The sequence below is a fragment of the Dendroctonus ponderosae genome, unplaced genomic scaffold (genome assembly GCF_020466585.1).
Source record: "Dendroctonus ponderosae isolate FM_Combo_2020 unplaced genomic scaffold, Dpon_F_20191213v2 Dpon_F_20191213_4, whole genome shotgun sequence".
Classification (NCBI taxonomy): Eukaryota; Metazoa; Arthropoda; class Insecta; order Coleoptera; family Curculionidae; genus Dendroctonus; species Dendroctonus ponderosae.
The window spans coordinates 5,105,721-5,125,428 of NW_026018611.1; the positions used below are offsets into that span (position 1 = coordinate 5,105,721).

At 37.0% G+C, this 19,708-nt stretch overlaps 1 protein-coding gene across 1 annotated transcript in view; it reads left to right on the plus strand.

Annotated features, from left to right (window-relative positions):
- The first annotated feature begins 951 nt into the window (after positions 1–951).
- The window catches only part of LOC109544095 (netrin-1), a 101,017-nt gene continuing 82,260 nt past the window's right edge, over positions 952–19,708 (plus strand). The window contains exon 1 of the mRNA XM_019914135.2: positions 952–2,328. Coding sequence (XP_019769694.1) covers positions 1,107–2,328 — 1,222 coding nt within the window. The 5' untranslated portion in view covers positions 952–1,106. The remainder of the gene's footprint in view (positions 2,329–19,708) is intronic.

Consider the following 19,708-nt stretch of genomic DNA (forward strand, 5'->3'; position numbering starts at 1 on the left):
TCATTTTGCCTCCGAGAAATGAGCAAAAACGGGACGGAAAACATGAAATTTTGGCATAATCTTGCACCTAAGTGTCTGATATTCAAATTTCGCTTACTGGGTCAAAACTACTCCAACTTCCTCACTCTCGTTGTTACGATGGACTCGACTTTTCAATTGTCTATCCAACGATGCCAAAACAAATTCTGTGGCTCGAATGGTTCTTTAGAAACTTCGAATAAAGGCCATTTAGTTATCTCTGGAAATCATGCCAGAGTCAGCGTAAAAACAAGCGTTCTTGCTTATTTTGCCTGCGAGAAATGAGTAAAAACGGGACGGAAAACATGAAATTTTGCAATAATCTTGCTTCACCCTTGCACAAAACGACGATGATTTTTCTAATTTCATAAACAACAGAAGACTTAATTTTTTCTATATAACCCCCCCTGACTTTAAAGCTGGATCCGCCCCTGTGTAGCAGTTCCGGATATATTAATACATTTATATGGTTTCTGATAAAACTATATCATCCCGTACAACGAGCAAAAGTAATCAAATAAGGGATAATCTTTAGATAAATTGACATAAAAACTGAGAAAATTAGCAAAGCAGGCTCCATTTGTTGCAGGCAAGTTCAAAGAGAGACAACAATCGATCAAAGCCAGTCCACTATTTTCGTTTGCAAAACAGGCACTTTTCAAGTAAAAGCTGCAGGCTTAACTAATAAAACCATCTAAAATGTTTTTTAGCGAGAATCGGCACAAAGTAACTGTTTGTCAGGAAAAGGGGCCCTGAGAGCTGGTGCCAAAGTGAATAACGGCCGATCCAAGTTGTGCGATACGTGCTCACTTTAATATCGGCCGACATCCCTAATTCGCTCTAATTGACTCAATCATCAATTATCAAGTCATCTTATACGGCACTTAGAAACTGGATGTTGTGCGCCCTTTCAGGGGCGGTGCTTCGCTGTCCGCTCAGACAGCGGTTCGCCAGTTATCCGGCGGACTGCGGAGAACAAAGTTACGCGCCTCTAGTGCGAAAGCTCTCGACACAGTCGCGCCGATCTTTCGTCTTCTTCGAGCAATGGTCCATTGAGGCCGACGTGTCCATTCGATCCAATAGCGAAAATGGCTTTTCACAGGCACAACATTGCAATCCTGATCGGTTTGATTGGTGTGGCCTCTGTTCGGTGTGTGAACGAGAATTTTTTGAAAATGTTCGAGGGCCAGCAGACTCCGGTCGACCCATGCTACGACGAGGACCGGCCTCGCAAGTGCATTCCGGACTTTGTCAATGCGGCCTTTGGGGAGCATGTGAAAGCGTCCAGCACTTGCGGCATGCACGCCCCCGTGCATTATTGCGAGGCACCGGAGCCGGGCGCCAGCCCCCAGTGCCACATTTGCGATGACCATCAACCCCGTACCCGATTCCCTCCGGTCCATCTCACCGACTTGAACAACCCCAACAACGTCACCTGTTGGAGGAGCGAGCCGCTTCCTCCGGTCACCTCCATCGATGCCGCTCCGGACAATGTGACGCTGACGTTGAGCCTGGGGAAGAAATACGAGCTGACTTACATCAGCCTGCAGTTCTGCCCCGAGACGCCCAAGCCGGACTCAATCGCGATCTACAAGAGCATGGATTACGCGAAAACTTGGCAGCCCTTCCAGTTTTACTCCAGTCAATGCCGGCGGGTGTATGGGAGGCCCAACAGGGCCACCATAACGAAATCCAATGAGCAGGAGGCCAAATGCACCGACGCTCACCGCTATACGGGAGGAGACTCGTTTGGCTTCGGCCAAACCTCCAGAATAGCCTTCAGCACTTTGGAGGGCCGTCCGAGCGCGCTGGATTTCGACAACTCCTTGGTGCTGCAAGACTGGGTGACCGCAACCGACGTCAAAGTGGTGTTCAATCGGCTTCACATGCCCGTCGAGGACCTCTCCGACAACCTGGACCTGTTGGTCGACGAAAACATGTACAACAAGCAACGTTTCGACGAGGAGAATCTAACGCGCGAACCTTCGGTTCAGCTGGTGAACGAAATGCAGGCGGCCGATAATGAAGCCACCCCAGCCAACAATAAGGCCTCCGTATCGGGGGAGGTGACCTCCAATGGTATTCATCGCTACCACCAGGTGACCCACCAATATGCAGTGGCGGATTTCGCGGTCGGAGGACGATGCAAGTGCAACGGTCACGCAAGTCGGTGCGTGACCGGCGATGATGGAAAATTGGCCTGTGAATGCAAACATAATACGGCTGGACGGGATTGCGAACGCTGCAAACCCTTCCATTTCGATCGGCCTTGGGGTAGGGCCACTGTCAGAGATGCCAACGAATGCAAAGGTATTTCGCTTCCAGTTTTACCTAGAAAGTAGTGAATTTTTCGACGTTTTTTATTGGAGAATTCGTTATCAATGAGCGCTGGGAGAAGCTCAACTTGTTACCTGTTGAGTTTTACGGCAATATTGAAGGGAGGGATTTTATCAAAGAAAAATGAAGGGCTCGGCACAACTTGAACATTCACTATACTCTAATGTATTTGTTGTGCCGAGCCCTTCGGGCACGACACTGGTTTTATGCGAAAAACAATCCCAACATCAGACAGTTTTCGTATTTATTTTCCTGACTGCGTGTACTTGTTATGATGTTCTTATCTTTCCTGGGTCTCAGTCAAAGTGTGAAGTAAAAATTTTGAACATCGTTTATTTCATTAAGTTTCGGCGAGACAACAGCGCCATCATCAGATTTTAAATTTACACAAACTCATGATTGGTAAAAATCAACGTTCTTTTAGGTCTTTGCCTTCTTGAAACCTTAAATTTGTCTTTTTAGAGACTTGCGTGTCGAACACTGCCATCATTTTCCCAGCGATGCTTTACCCTATAAATAAGCCATTTAGTCGCCTATCTAGTGGTAAAGAAATTCTGGTTTAAACTGTTCCTGAGAAATGCGCAAAAAGGTGGCAGAAAACTTGAAATTTTGGGCTCAATCTTGCACCTCAATGAGTCGTATTCAAATTTCACTTTTGTCTGAAAACGTTCACTGTTTCTTCTCTCGCGTTCTTATTACTAAATCGGGTTTATAATTCTCTTTCCAATGGTGGGAAAATGTACTTTGAGGCCCAAATGGTTCTTCACCTAAATGTGTCGCATTCAAATTTCGATTTTTATCTGAAAACTGTCTCTTTTTCTTCTCTCACGTTCCTCTTACTAAATCGGGTTTATAATTCTCTTTCCCATGGAAGGAAAAGGTGCTTTGGGGGCCAAATGGTTCTTGAGATGCGCCTAAAAAAGACCTCGTTCGATTTCGCATTTTACAAGACAACCGCGCAAAAATATGAGTTGTTCAAATTTTGTCTTTTTGTGTGAAAACTGCCAACATTTTCCAAGCGATGCTTTACCCTATAAATGGGCCATTTAGTCCTCTATCTAGTGGTAAAAAAATGAGTGTTCTGGTTTAAACTTTTTCCGAGAAATGAACAAAATAATGGCAGAAAACTTGAAATTTCTGGGATTCTAGAAAGTAGTGTTTTTGGACGACGTTTTTTATTGGCGAATTCGTTATCAATGAGCGCTGATGCAAGCTCAACTTGTTACCTATTGGATTTTATACAGGGTGTTTAGAAATGTGCGGCAATATTGAAGGGAGCGATTTTGCCAAACAAAAATTAATGCAAGGATGAAAATGCATTATTTGTTTGTGAAATATGCTGATTCGACATGAACAAGAACCCCAAAATAGAGCGAGTTGGAAAGGTTTTTTCCATTCATTCACTTCACTCTAATGTATTTGTTTGTTGCTCGAGCACGACACTTTTCAATACGAAAAAACCTGTCTGATTTTGATATTGTTTTTCGTATCAAACCAGTGTCGTCCCTGAAGGGCTCGGCGCAACTTGGACATTCACTATACTCTAATGTATTTGTTGTGCCGAGCCCTTCGGGCACGACACTGGTATGATACGAAAATACAATCTCAACATCAGACAGTTTGGAAGGTTGTATTCAAATTACTCTCGCTCCCGAAGGACTCAGCACAACTTTAACATCCAATTTACTTTGATTTATTTTCCAGACTGCGTGTAATTGTTATTATATTTTTTTCTATCCTGGGTTTCAGACAAAATGTGAAACAAAAATGTTTATATCGAATTACATTTCGACGAGACAACAGCGCCATCATCAGATTAAAATTTCAAACAAACCACAAACACCAATTTACAATTAAAATATGTTGCACAAAAACTCTAGTATACAAAGCATTAAAATATCAGTTAGTTCTTAAGGAGAAAAGATTCTTTGGGAGAGCAAAAGCCAAGCATATAAAGAATCAAATGTGCCCAATTATGGGGTAAGTTTTTCAAATGTTTTGCTCACCCAAAGAATATTTTTTACTTAAGAACTAATTGACATTTTAATTTTGGTCTCAATTTCGCTTATGCTTCGCAAAATGACCTATTTCAAAAATTTTCTACATAATTCATCTGTAGTCAATAACACAAAATTTTGGACTAAAAATGAACCCCACAATTTTTTTTGGATATTTACCTCCTAAATCCAGTGGTGTACTCAACATTCGATATAATTTTGTGTTTCGGATATATTCAGGTTTGTTTGCAGTCAACATTTTTGGCTGTATCTAAAAAGCAGTTTTTTGGACGATGCTAAGAAGAAAAACTTTTTTTGATACGGAGACTGGTTTTGGGAAAAAATTAAAATGTGAAAAATCGACGTAGATCTTGAGGTGATATACCTGGAACCCGATAAAGTTTGCGACCAAAAAATAAAAAATAACTTCTCAAAATGTTTCTTTTACAGTGAGTTCTTCTCTCGTCAAAGTGTTCAAAGTGGTTTGTTGTTTAAAAAAATCCCCGTATAAGCTACAAAGAAAAGAAGAAAACCTTTGTACAGGTTGATAAATCCCCCAAATTTCTACCAAACTGGTTCACTTTATTCGTTTTTTTCAAATATATTCTAATGTATTTGTTGTGCCGAACGCCTCGGGCACGACACTGCTTTCATACGAAAAGCAATCTAAAAAATCAGACAGTTTTTAATGTTTCTTTGTACTGAAAGCAGTGTCGTGCCCGAAGGGCTCGGCACAACAAATACACCAGGATATAAAGGATGTCGGTGTTGATCCAAGACCCTCAGTTTATAAGGGACGTAATATCGAAACGTTGCCTCACTTTCGCTTTGTTTAAAATGCACTATATTTTTTTCAGAATTCAAGTTAAGAGTAGAAAATCGCCAGTACCTCGCCTATTATGAATTTTGTACAAAAACACATTTTTTATGAACCTTTACCTCTAAATTCTGTGATTCTCTAATGTTTAGCTTTTTTGGAAACAACAGGTTTGGCATTATCTCAAAAACAGTTTATGGGACGACTCTGAAAAAATTAAGCCCGATATCTACGTATGAGAAAATATTTCAAGCAGAGCAACTTTTTCGGATTCGAAGACTGCTTTTGGAGAAACAAAATGTGAAACTACACGCAATTCCAAAAAATTACTCAAAAAAAATTGTTTTTGAAGAGTTTCTGATTGAAAAATCCCATGTCACAGTGGCTGTGTTTGTTTCGAAAAAAATCCCAAATGAGCCACAAAGGGAACAAGGAATGCTTTTACAGGCTTTTATAGACATCAATCTTCAAAGCTCGACAAATCCCGCAAATCTGCACCAAATTGGTCCATTAATTTTTGTTTCACTTAATTAAAATTTTTCAATTCTTTCTTCGTTTTCAATACGAAGTGAACCCCATTTAACACATGATAGCGAAATCCTTTAACTCTTTTCGCAGTGGTTAATATTTTTCACTGACAAGAAAAACATGGTTTTGTACTAAAATAATTGTTTTGTATGTTTTACGCTTTTCTGCCTGCTTCTACTTATATGAGTAAAGCAAGCTTTCTTTGAAAGCAAATTCCGAAGAAATTTTTCGGAGTATCAAAGAGCGTTTCTTGAGCCATAAATCAGAGGAAATTACGCTGGGACGTTAATAATACGGGTATTATCGGAAATTCTTGCATCGGAATGTAAATGCGAGTAAATAGGTTGTAATATACCTACATGCCCATGTTGTAACCCATTCACATGCTAAATAAATAATCGTACAACTTTTCAACCACTAGACAAAATGTTTTGTTCTTAGACATTCTGTTTGTGAAATTCGAATGAATTGTTTAAAACTCGCTCAAGTTGTCCGATTTTCAGATACTTCCACTTGTGTCGTCCATAATTTACAGGCTTTTAGTGCTTTTCAATCTGGAAAAGTCCAGACAATTTAACAGCGTATGAATGCATCATGTACCTCTTCATAATTCATGTTTTTTAAACACTAACTGTAAAAGATGCTGCAGGCGAAAATATTCGGTAACACGATCTGTTCCAAATTTAAGGTTTTGAGCACCTAAAACAACACTCGCCCGGCCAAACGGCCTCATAAATCAAAATTAATCCCTGCCCAGATATGTACCCCCAAAGCCGAGAATTCACACATACTTTTAAATATTTCACTTGGCTAAATGTAATAAAGTTCGGTTTACGTGACATTTGAGCGAAAATGGGTTTCAATGTGGAAGAGGAATCATTGTTAGGGCTTTTTGGAGGTTCCATTTTTCCGTTGCGGTTGAAAATAGATTTTTACCGCAACTCAACAAAGATTACATTTATATTGCATATACAGAGCGAACAATAAGATTAAAAAGCTTTTAAACGAAGTTATAAAAGTACAGTAGCATCATATAAGTGTGACTTAGTGACCTGAAATGTCTCTGGTATTTAATCTCGGCGGTTGATTGACTGTTTTGATGACTTTCCCGAAAGCCATAAAGTGCATTTACTTTCTTGATTAATAGAAATTATAATTCAGTAAATATTAACGGATCATAAAGTGGAAACGCACAACAGGGACGTAAATGTGTTATTTGTCTAGACAGTGCACATACATACATAGAAGTTTTACCAACTGCTGACTTCATAAATAATTGTAATGTGTGAAATTTTTATAGCTGCACTAAACAATCAAAGCAGACGACAATGTTCTTGGGCTGAAAATCGTAAAACGTAAAATGCCCGCTGGATTTTATGATCACTATGGGCATTAATTAATGTTTATCTTTGCTGCTTGTGTTTCACGTTTAGCTGCCGGCCAGTATTTCTTCGGACAAATCAGCCGCTCGTCATGCCTTCAACTTAAAAATAAATCTCAAGTAGATCATCAGAGAAAAAAAAAACATCACTTGAAAGCGTAATTAGTTGAGTGGTTCTCTAGATTTTATTGCCAAAAAACACAACTTTTAATTATTTCATAAATATCTATAGAGTGTTTCTTATTACATTCACAAAGTTATAGTTCCTGCCCGCGAGAAATGACGGAAATTTTCAATCACCCTGTATGCGGTGTGACTACTTAAGTTGGCAACACATGGGAAACTTTTTGTTTTCAATTTTACAAGAAAAGGTTTTGTTTATAAAAAAGTTCTGCATGTGCTAAAGTATAAAATACTGTAATCAGGTATAATTTTTTTGTCATGTGCGCGGTTTGTATAGAAAGGGGAATTTTGCTCAAGAGTAAGTTATACTTAAGTAGTCAACGTTGATCGGTAATGAAAAAAATTTGATTAAAATCAAAATAGAAATTTTTTATTTCCAATTTTTGTCCACACTGACAATGCGATTGTAAGTGTAGTTTTGTAAGGACATTTTCAGAGAATTTGCTTATTAGTTTCTGTACAGAACGGAAAAGTTATCACGTTTGTAATAAATTAAAAAGAGAAAAATTGTAATAAAAACAGTTTTTTGTAGTAGCCTGTAATTACATAATTGAACGTAGTTTTGAGTTCTGATGAACTTTTTTTCATAAAAATTTCCGATTTTGCCAGAAATAAAGCTACTTTACTCTTGTACATACAAAATTCATACTTTTTGACAAACCGCATAAACGACTGAGAAAATGTAAGATCTGGTGACTGTAATTTAGATTTTGGAACACACAGAACTTAAAAAAAAAAACGTTTTTTTGTCAAATTAGTCATAGAAAAGTATTCAATAAGTTGGCAACTAAAGTAGACACACTACACTGTATATTTCAAGTTTTGCTTCTTGGCTTTGCTTCAGGGCTTTGTTTACGATACAGGGAGACTGAAGTTAATTTGAAAATAAAAATATATATTTTAAGAAAATTTGGGGATATTTCGTGAAAAATTGTTTGCACTGAAAAAAGTAAGCGTTGTTTTTGTCCTTTGTAACATGGAAAATTGTAGTTACGTAAGTTGAATTTAATAAATATTTTACAATTTTATATATTTTATTCACTAAAAAAATTGTATTAGAGCAGAACTGCTGAACAAAATGAATGGTACACAGTTCAATTTTCAAAGTGAATAATTTTTTTTTCGCTCCAAGCGGATTTGGTTTCTGTTTGAAGCGTTAGTGAGCTCCATTTGGTTTTTGTTCGTCAGTGTTTTGGTAAAAATTGAGCACCTCAGACAAATTTTCTACAGAGCTGCAAATAAAAAAAATGCAAAATTTGGCAAAGTTCTGCATGCTCCTAGTTGAACACAAATTTTTTTTTCGATCTCAACACCAATAGTTTAAAGATAAAATAGCGCGAACCGGGTTTCTTTTTTGCCATTTCTTTTGTGTACAGGATGGTCTCAAAAAATCAACTTTTTGGTCTAGCAGGGATAACTGCTAAAAGCTAAAACTTCATAGACAATTTAAAACGAAAATTCAATATATAGGGCTGCACAAAAAGTACCCAAAACAGAATTGCCTCCAAAATCCGTGATTCTGGAAGATTTTTAACTAAGTAAAGTTTACTTCCTAAAGTTTACTTCCTACTTAATATTTCGTTCATTCATTACTCGATCTATTGAACTTTTTGTTTCAATATAAGTCTTAGAGTTTGCTATTTCGTTCAAAAAAATCCTTACTGCAATAATAAAAAGTCGATTTTTTTAAGCTCACTCTGTAAATAGACGAAGTCTGCGAAAAATTCAAGAACGTTTTTCTAGATACGGGGTCTATCTTAATGCCTGTCGTATTTAAGCACGAAAAATGTTTTGTTGTCCAACTTAGAGCAGGTGGAAGCAGGCGAACAACAGAACTTTTGCACTGTTTCCTGTGCCACCCTGTAGTAAATTAATCTGAAACTCTACCTTTATGCAAAGCCACGAACTAACCGAAAAATAATCGCACTCAATAATACTTGAAACAGAAACAGAATTGGTGGCAGCAACCAGAATTCATCCAGTTCCAAAGTTAGTCCAAATTTGTCAGACTTTAATTAGTTTTAAGCGTTAAGTTGAATCGCCCTGTATATATGCTTACATTTTTATGTAAAATAACACATGAAAGAATGCACGTTTGCTTGTAAAACTTGAATTTCCTACGCGCATTTTCAAAGCATTGAAATTTTTTTTGAGTTCAAGTTCTTAACTAGTCCACTTGTGCCGCGCTAGCGAATCCATTAACTTGTACACTTTTTACTCAAACTTGCGAAAAAAGAGCAGCTTGATATGAATGTTTCATATAAACGAAGAAAAAAACCAGCGTATATTACATGAAGAGCGACAAACAAAAGCAGAGGCCGCATATGAAAGCTAATTGCTCTGTATGTATTGTTGGCTGAAGAAGGTCTCAATCTTCGGAACGACTTCTGGCCCGTTCTTCATACAAATTGCACGACAAAACCTTAAATTCCTGATGTAAAAGAGGCACGCCGGAGGTTATTTGAAATGAAACCGAAAAAACGGTGCGGCCAGTTTTTGTACGAAGAGCAACCGGGCGATAATAGATTACGAAGAAGGAACAGTGGCGGACTCAGTTTGTTCCTTTGCAGTTCTGAGTTTAAGGTTGAAGGATTCCTCTGTTTTTGTCTTCGGAATATTTTCCGTTGAAAAATCCGAGTGAAAAAAATTCTGTATGAAAAGAGTTCGGTTTTGGTGGTTTTAGGTCGAAAAACTCAGCAGTTTTCACATTCCGTTCATAGTTGCAATGGACGCAATCAAAACGCAAGTAAACTTTTATTATTTACACTTTTTTGGTAGTTTTGGGCGCAATTTTAATGGGCTTGATAACGTAATCGCACCTCGGTAGTACCTGCCTTAATGTAAAAATACTGGATTTATTGGTGAATAAAAAACAGCGAAAAGCCAATAGGATCATTAATAAAAGTCGGGTGGTTGACGGGCATTAATATTCATGGCGTTTTCGAATCGCAGCCCATGGACAGTCCGAAGACTTTGGTGTTAATTTATTTCAATAAAATAAATGCGGCTTCAAACGTTAAATGCCACTTTGCATGCGAGATGGAACCGATTACGCTTCGGTATTTTGTGAAGTTTTCGTGGATGATTAATGAGGATTAATATGGCTATTGTGCAGTAAACGACTTCCGTGGCTTTCGTTTTTCTCGAGAGTTTTTTTTTTTAATTCAAAAGAGTTGAAAACCATCAATTTTGACAACTTTTATTGCAATTTCACCAATACACTTATTCGAGTTTTGTATTGAATTTTCCATTATTTCCACGGAATTATGTGACATATAGGAACGGAAACTAATGAAGGAACAGCTCCGAAACACGTACAACTTTGACAAAGTGAGTTCAAGTGCTGAAAACAACTTTAGCACTGTGTGTCGGGAATGGCATAAAAGAAATCTCCGTTCGGAAGGTTCGCCCGGATTTTATTTAATAAACTCCATTGATTGCAAAGATTTTCCAACAGCAAACTTCATTGCGACTGTTTGGATTTTCCCTAAAGGTATCGTGCAGTTAAGAATAACGAATAGATACGGTTTTTAGCGGACAATCCTGAGCAGAAAATATTTTGTTTGGTTCAATAAAGTCCGGGAAATTCATCTGTTTTCCAGTTATTTATTTGCTAGTCCGCAGACGACAATAAGTAACTGGTTGAATCTAGCAATAGAAATATTGCCGAAAAACTATGGGTTTTATAAAGCCATTTTCCTAAAAAACATAATATAATACAGGACAGTGATAAATAAATATAAGTCAAATTGTCTTCTGGCCCCGGGTTTGTCAATAATTTATTCACGATTCACACCTATTTAATCGATGGTAAAAGCACGATTAGCAGCAAAAACACGCAGCTGACTTCTCATCGACCTACCGCTAAAAATGTAAAAATGTCCATAATATTCATATTATATTCGCGTTTGGTCCCAGCAAATACTCAAAAACCCGTCTTTAAAATAAAAATTTCAGCTCTTTGCTTTCGTTTTTTAATTCCCATTCACCTTGGCTTTTTATGGAAGCGTACTTGATGGCTGAAATGAAATATTAAATTCGTGCAATCAATTGCACATAATCAGGCAATAGAGCGAAACGAGAAAAAAATGGGCGTTTTGACTAAAATGTAATCCTTTGTTCGCATGCATCGCACTATGTAGCTTTACCCAATTTTCCGGAATATAATGGTCATGGAATTTCCATTGAAATGTGTCATTAAAACAGGCTTTTCAATTGTTTTTAATGTGTTTTCGGTAGCCTTTTGATCGGCGCACTGTTAACAACACATAAAAACGGAATTGCTTTCCATTCAATCGCGCTTTCCAAATCGTTCGCTTGTTTTCCCGTATGTAAATGCTTTTGTTTGTGTGATTAATATAAGAGTAGCCAATGTGTCGCATTTTTATTATTTTATGTGTGTTTATTTAGAAATTCCTTTGGTTCCAGAGATGAATCAACCTTGGCTTTTCCTGTTCAATCGGCAGTAAAACTGTACATATCGATTTATTAAACTAGACATGACGATCATAATTCAGTCGGAGCTTTATGGTGGGCTTAAATGCCATATTAATGTCAACAAAGTGTTTTGGGCCCGAATAAATTACCCAACTGATTTGATTGTTCTCTTCCGGAAGCTATTTAGATTTGAATTTGAGATGCCATCGAAAACTATTATCCTAATCGGTCGTACGGGAATGATTTGGGGTTACTCTCGCTTTGTCTTTCGATAAAAGTTAATTAAATCTCGATTGCTATTTGTTTGTTCAACCTGAACTCGAATATTCAATTCGATTTTATGGGCCTGATTGGAATACATAGTGACTTTTACCATTATCTTAAGCCTATTTCGGGTTGCAAGGAATTCGTTGCTGTTCGATACGGAATGGACGTTTGGACCTTGACAATCTACGTAAACATTCAACTAGTGTTAAGAATTAAATAGTTTATAAGGAAATGCATTGTACAGGGTGTTTGGAAATTATTTGCAAAGGAGCATTCTTTTGAGGAAGCATGATTGGCTTGCATCTTCAGAGGTGGTTTTCTTGGTGCACAAACGCAAAGTTTCTACCTGGAGAAATCGATCGACTTAGAAAAATTCCCAAAGATTCCCGGATTATTGTACTAATTTCGAACTTTTCTCTTTAATAACATCGACCCTGGTCTATAAATCGCAGATACACAAGTGTTTCTACCTCTGTTGGTTCAAAAGTTATCAAGCGCGGAAGATATTGGTGCAATACTCATACCAAAATTCATTGATCACGATACGAAAGCCAAACTTCTTCCAGTTAAACGAGCGACTTTGGTGTATAAATTGGTAAAAGCTTGTAGCTTGATTAGATTAAATGTTATAAAATGCGAAAGACGAATTTGTAACCGAAACCGGACTAAAGAACAAATGTCCACATATTTTAGTTCTAAAGTTATGAAGTACGGAAGAAGAAGAAAAACTTGTCCAATACTTTTGGATCCAATCAATCAAATTTGAAAATTTCTGAAAAATCTTTTGATGGCCCGAATTCAAAGCTTCCCACATTGATATAAAGGGCGTTGCTCTACAACGTAGAGGAAGTGACTAGTTTTTACCTCGATTGGTAGTTAGAAGAAAAGTTAGAAAATTTACAAATTTCTGGAAAAATTTTGGATTATGGTTTTAATTAAAAACCTGCGCCATGTATGTAGCTGACTCTTCACTATACGAAATATATAAGTTTCTTTCTGTGCAGGTTAAAAGTTTTTAAGCGTAGAATATTTTTCTGAGAAAATCAAGCGTATTTGAAAATTTCTTGAGCATTTCTTGAGCGCGCCACAAATTCGATGCTTTAGCCAATCATACAAGTGCAATAAATCTCATAATACAGTAGATTCTAGCTGTGTTTGGGAAAAAGTGACAACATGCAGAAGACAAGTACAATGCTACCCCATTAATTTTGAAAAATTGCCAAAAATTCCTGGACAATCACGCAAATAAACAGTGAGTTCCAGTCTAATAAAATATTGAAGTTTTTTTACTAGAATTAATTACTGATCTGAAAAATTGTAAGCTTAAGTTTGATTGTCTTTCAAAAAAACTAAATAAATTGTGCATAAATACCTAAAACTTAATAAAAAATCCCCAATCAACAGCTATGCACTAAATGAAAATCGATTGAAGATTCATGCTGCATGTGAATTCTTGAACTTTAAATTGATGACATTGGTTTTGTTTACAAATCAATGCAGTTTTCCATAAGGAAACCATTTGTTATTTTGTTAATCTCCTTAATTGTTGCTAGTTCTGCGACCAACCAGTTATCATCGCCACTTATTCCCATAAAAACGTGTTAATCTTTTAAGTAAGCTGTTTGGTAGCATTTACACACTTTGCATATAAATCTGCAAAGTTAAACTGTTTATTTTCGTAGAAGAATCTGTTGCATGAGGTAAAATAAACAGCAAATTTATGGTACTTTATTGTAATCACATAAAGTCGTTTGTATTTTTTTTGCTGGAAAACGAAGAAAGACTGGAAATAATGACTAGATGCAAAATAGTAGTTTTTAGCTGTTAATGGAAAAAAAAACAAAACTCAAAAATAAAGTCAGAGGCGTAACTTTTCTGTAAATATCAGTCGCAAAACTGCCCCTGGGGAGGCCACTGGAATTCACTACTATTATTTAAATAGTGTTAACTGATGGTCTTCCTACAATGAAGAATAGTGCCAGAGTTCAACAATCAAAATACCGAGCAGAAATTGCAAATTTAATGTCGTTTTTTCGTTTTTAAGTTTTTTTAAGTTTTAAGCTTTCGTTTCGTAAGTTTTTCAAATATTCATCTTCATTTGGTGACATTGGTTGAGCGAGTTTTTTTTATTTTATTTGTGATAAGCGACAAAATTCTAGCCTGGTTTCACCCAGCACGCATGAGTTGATTCTCTAGCAGATAACTCGAAAACAGTGGCAGATACCGAAAAAATCCAAGGGACAAGAAATCTTCTAGATTGAACAAGGAATTACGCAAATAGTTACGGAACTTCAGTGGCAAGGCACAAAAAAGTTCAGGGGTATATTATACACTGGGAAAATTCTTCAAAATGTTTCCTGGTGAACCGTAGGGAGTTTAAAATATCCGTTCCAAATTTTCAGTAAATTTCTCAATAACTGCAGCAGTTAGGACGGGGAGGAAATCAAATTTCTACACTCTGTGAATAGCAAATGAATTGACTGTGGACATTAAAAATTTAATCGCCTTGAATCCTTTTCCCAACTCGATCTGTTTGAGTTCCATTTTTCATTCGAGTGGTTTCTGTGGCCAAAATTGGTGTTAATTATTATTCAGTCCGAGGATCGCACAAGAAACTTTGCACTCTATAAAATAAATGATAGTGTGAAATGCGTCCATTCCTGTAGCGTAGCACATGGAACATCGAAATAGTAAAGACATAAGTACTCGAATGGAATTATTCTCGTGAGAATTGCTTATGGGCAATGAAACGTATAGAAAAATATGAAAGATATATATTGAACATTCTGCAAAAATGATATCGTAGAATGTAGGAACACATCTTTACTGGGCAATGCTCTTTAGCGAAACCGGCTATCGGCACGGAGCGTAAAACTCGCAGTGGTAAAGTAGCAATAAATTTATATCAGTTTTATTATTAGAGATAGATAAGGTTCCCGCAGTGTCGTCTTCGACTTCTAAACCGAAAGAAACAGTTAAGATAACTGGAAATTTATTGGCCGACAAACCCGCGTGGAACTCAATTTTCGCTCCTAAGTTATTAGCTTTTGAACGTTCTTAATTGGAACCTTATGGCTATCAGCTGATGATGAATTGTTTAAGGATCAAAAAATAATTTGCAGGCCAAACTAGTTGAAAGCGATGAGTTTTTCGCGCTTTAATGTCGTGGAAAATCATTTTTCCTGATGTTTCGCAAACATGAGCGGATTACAAGTTGGAAGGAAGGCTGGATAACGGCCATACATAAGAAGGGAAGCAAAGAAGGCTGCAATAACTAACTAACTTGACTAGACCTAAGAATAATTTTCTTGTATCAGTGAAACTCTAAAAGTGCTAAAAGCCTGCTCCTGCTCATCAAACGAATGAAGCCATGAAACCAAGCATGTTTAAAGCAATCGCAGTTTCGTAAACTTGGCGAATAATAATTCATTAGTAATAATTAGGGCTTATGCCGGTAAAATTGCCCCCATTCGCAGTGCGTGTCTTTGAATAAATCATTCAGGTATAAGTCGAGCGCTCATTTCATTTATGAGGCCTGGATCACGTTTCGAGCCAGAAAGTCACTCTCCACTAAATTCCCCATTCAAAGCTGATTAGATCCCACCCAGTTTAAAATAGAACACTGTTCAATAAAGTTTCGAATAACAGGATCAGCGCCCGAAAGCCTCTTTTCCTTCGGCTAAGCCTCTCATTACCGAAATGTCACATTTTATTACGGGGCTAAATTAAAAATCAAGAAAGTGGATTTACTTGCGACTCGAACCAGGCCAGTTTCGACTCGGGGATTTTTCCTTCACCGTTTTAAGGGCGCAATTCACTTATTTAAAGTTAATTGTTTTTGTTGGGGGGCGTGTGGAAGTAGTTTTAAACGGCTTTAATTTTAAGCCAAAGGCCTTTGTTCCGGTTGAGTTGTTTCGCTCGGTTTCTCACGAAGTTCTGCAGGAATAACCGAGTTTGAAAGGCGGGTGTTTTTTCGACCAACTTTGGTACATTTAATATGCGTGCTAATTATTATTAGCCACGTAAAAGTCCTTTTAGAGCATGATCAGTCTCAGTCAGTTTATTGCAGCAAAAGTTCAGCGTATTTTTCATGAGTTCAGTTGAGTTGAGTTCGTTCATGAGTTCAGGTCTCAAAACCTGTATTTTTAACAAAAAAATGGAAATCCTATTTACTAGTTTGATTATTTGTACGCTTCCAAATACCCGCTTTAAATGTAATTGTGGATTACCGATTTTAGACGAAAACGTTCACATTCATTATCGGCTGATTAGATTGAAAGTGTCTGAAAGACGCGCTGTTCAAACAAATAAGTGAGGATTTATCGTGGCTCTATGAGAGCACCAAGGGCTCGAAGTGATGAATTGTCTTTATTATCGTACATATTACGTTTTTAACACGTTATTAACACGGGGCAATATATAATTAAATGACAATAATTAAGTGCTAGATGACGCTGAGATATACCGGCACTTTTATACGGGGTCATAAATTTGTCGTTTCCCAAATCGGGGCGCTTGTTCAATTTCATTCATTAAGCCGATTGTTTTACAACGATTTTCCGTTTGTTTATTTATTCCCGTGCAGTTTGCGATGCTTCAGTTTAAAGTGGAAAATCGAAGAGTTGGTGCTTGAAAGTATTTTTGGTGTGGCCCTGAATGGGCCTTTTAGCTACTAAGTAGTGCGAACGCATCAGAAAAATAGTCAAATGAGCGGAAATTGAGAGATTGTTTTCACGTGGAAATTGAGCTGATTTTTGTATTCGGATTTTGATAGAAAATCACAATGGCAACAATACATTTGTTGAAAATCTGTTTTGGTTGGCTTTAAAATTGCGTTCTTCAATACTTGAAATGTAAGCACAATGGCGAACATGCATAAAGGTTAACTTTTTTCGCTTCATGGTGAAAGCGCAAAACAGTCGACAATTTTTGGCAGTAAATAAAAATTTCACATAAAGAGCTTCCCAATACCAATGTGTTTGGGGCATTTAGAGAAATTCAATTTTTTTTATCGATTATTATGAAATTCTCGTGCGAGTTTCTGACTGCTTTCGACCCAATTACGCGAATTTACGGTGTTTGAGGCTTCCCAACTGCATTTTTAAGGTGTTTAGCGTATTTTGAAAAGTTTTATTTTTACGAAAACATCAGCCTTTCACTCTTGTGAACATTTGGGCAAAAAAATTAAAATTTCACATGTGAGATTTTTAGTGCTTCCGACCTAAGGAACTTTCCAATTATGCAAATTTACTGTGTTTGCAGCATTTGAGATTTTTTTTTTCAAAAAAATTTACATCCACTCGCCAACTTCGCCAAAAATTTTGGCAAAAAAATCACATGCGAGTATTTTTTCCAGCTTTTCAATTATGCAAATTTACGGTGTTTGTGGCATTTCCAGAAATTTGATCTTTTTCGAAAATATTGACCTTCAGCTTATGGAATTTTGGGCAAAAATTAAAAATTTTACACGCTAGTTTAAAAAGATTTCCAATTATGCAAATTTACGGTGATTTGAGAAATTTGACTTTTTTGGGAAACATCGACCTCCAATTTTATGAATGTTTCGACAGAAAAATGCTCATGCAAGTTTTTTGACTGCTTTTGACTAAGAGGAGCTTCTCAATTCCGCAAAGTTTGGGGCATTTTCAGAAATTAGAATTTTTTCGAAAATATTGAGTTTTTGGACTGCTTTCAACCTAAGCAGCTTCCCAACTGCATTTTTAAGGTGTTTAGCGCATTTTGAGAAATTTCATTTTTACGAAAACATCGGCCTTTCACTCTTGTGAACATTTGGGCAAAAAAATTAAAATTTTACATGCGAGATTTTTAGTGCTTTCGACCTAAGGAACTTCTCAATTATGTAAATTTACAGTGTTTGGGACATTTTCAGAAATTTGATCTTTTTGGAAAATATTGACCTTCAGCTTACAGAATTTTGGGTAAAAAATTAAAATTTTACACCCGAGTTTAAAAAGCTTATTTAAAACTAACGAAACTAAACGAACCACTATTTAAAAGAATTAATAGAACACTAAAGCCAGGCATGGAAAATTATTCAAAGAGAATGCGCGGATTTTCATTGATCTCACACTTTCGACAAAAAACTCTGCAAGTAATAATTTGAAGAAATTGTCTTCTACCGTCCTATCAGTATTTTTCACCAGAAAATCTACCTTCCACAACAAGGTGCGACATGAGATCCAAGGGATTCTTGAAAATAGTAAAAATTTCTGAGTTTTTCCTGCTTTTCTGGCCCGAAAAACTCACCGATTTCAAGCAATGGCCACGAAAGCTGAACTCTTTTAAATGAAAACTGATGTTATAATTTGACTTCGTTTTCTGCAAGTATGGCACTTTCCCGTAATTTTTCTGTTCTGTGTCTTTCAGATTAATGTGCACAATTTTGAATCAGTCTGCATAATAATTTTATTACCTCAGCTCAACAACTACTAGTTCTTTTTATTCATTTTACTCAATTCGACAAACGCTGAATCAAAACGACAGTTCCAGATAACGAAGGCAAAAGATTGTTGAATCGAAAGTGAAGAAGCCTCAAAATATATGGACAGATGATAAAAATGAGCAGATCTGTTAACACTCGACGACATTTCGACAAGACCGTGTAGGAAACGAACAAGGATTGGATCTTTGTGGGCTGATATGATCGCACGAACCACCGTATTCCGTTTACGTAGGAACAGCTATTAAGTGGGCTTGTTATCTTCACGATGGGTTAATTAGGCCAGTTAGGAATGCCGATGAAAATCTGCCTGAAAGGAAACAAGAGCAATTAAGCGCAACTGAAAAGATGCGGAGGTTATACAGCCGAACAGACCGACAACAATGCAGAATTTATTATCGTTTTGAGTTAGTTATTGCGGCCCCCAATAAAATCCAATGTTGTCCTACGATCAAATCCGGACAAATCCGCTGGGCAAACAGCGGAGTTCTGGATAATCAACTCGGCTTTAACAGATAGGCGCTTCTCATTGATTATTATGTTAATACAAACATTTACGCTTAAACCGCCCTGAAGCCCGCATAGTCTGGCAATGTTTACTTCATTGTCAGTTTACCAATAGCTAAAGAGCGACCGGAGCCCCATAAATTCTTAATAAAGTGACACTGTTTCAAGTGGGATTTTTAGGGCCGTCTGATTCAAATATGACTGGCTTCTGGTAAATTCACGTCAACGGAAAGCCAAATATTTTTTCGCCACAAACTACCTTTTCTTATCATCATTTGAATGGTTGTTTAGATCCTCGAAAGGTCTTTTAAAAATTAGCGGATGGAAGTGTTTTATGGTTCCGATTGCTACTTGAGGACGCCACATCTTAAAGAATGCGAAAACTGATGCTAATTATGGGAGAATCAGAGGGAACATTCAAAATACCACCCTAAAAAAGCAAACCCTTCAGTGCAAGTAACGGATCACAAACTTCTGATGGAACTAAGAGAGAGTGTTTTATTTTATTTGCATTTTTTGTTGCTCTTCACTATTTTGGTCTCATAGCATTTAATTCTCCATAAAAAATTCCAGTTTTTCCATTATTTACTTGCATCTGTCCATCAGGTCAAAAGCCTTTCAGCATTTTCTGTTTCCACCCAAACAATGGAACCATATTTGGACTTGTCATAGGCAGAAATTTAATGGCAATGCCAACCATTTATTATATTAACGAAACGAATCCCAATAATAAGATCTACAAACGGGGAAGTCAGAAACAGGTAGCTTGGCCATTT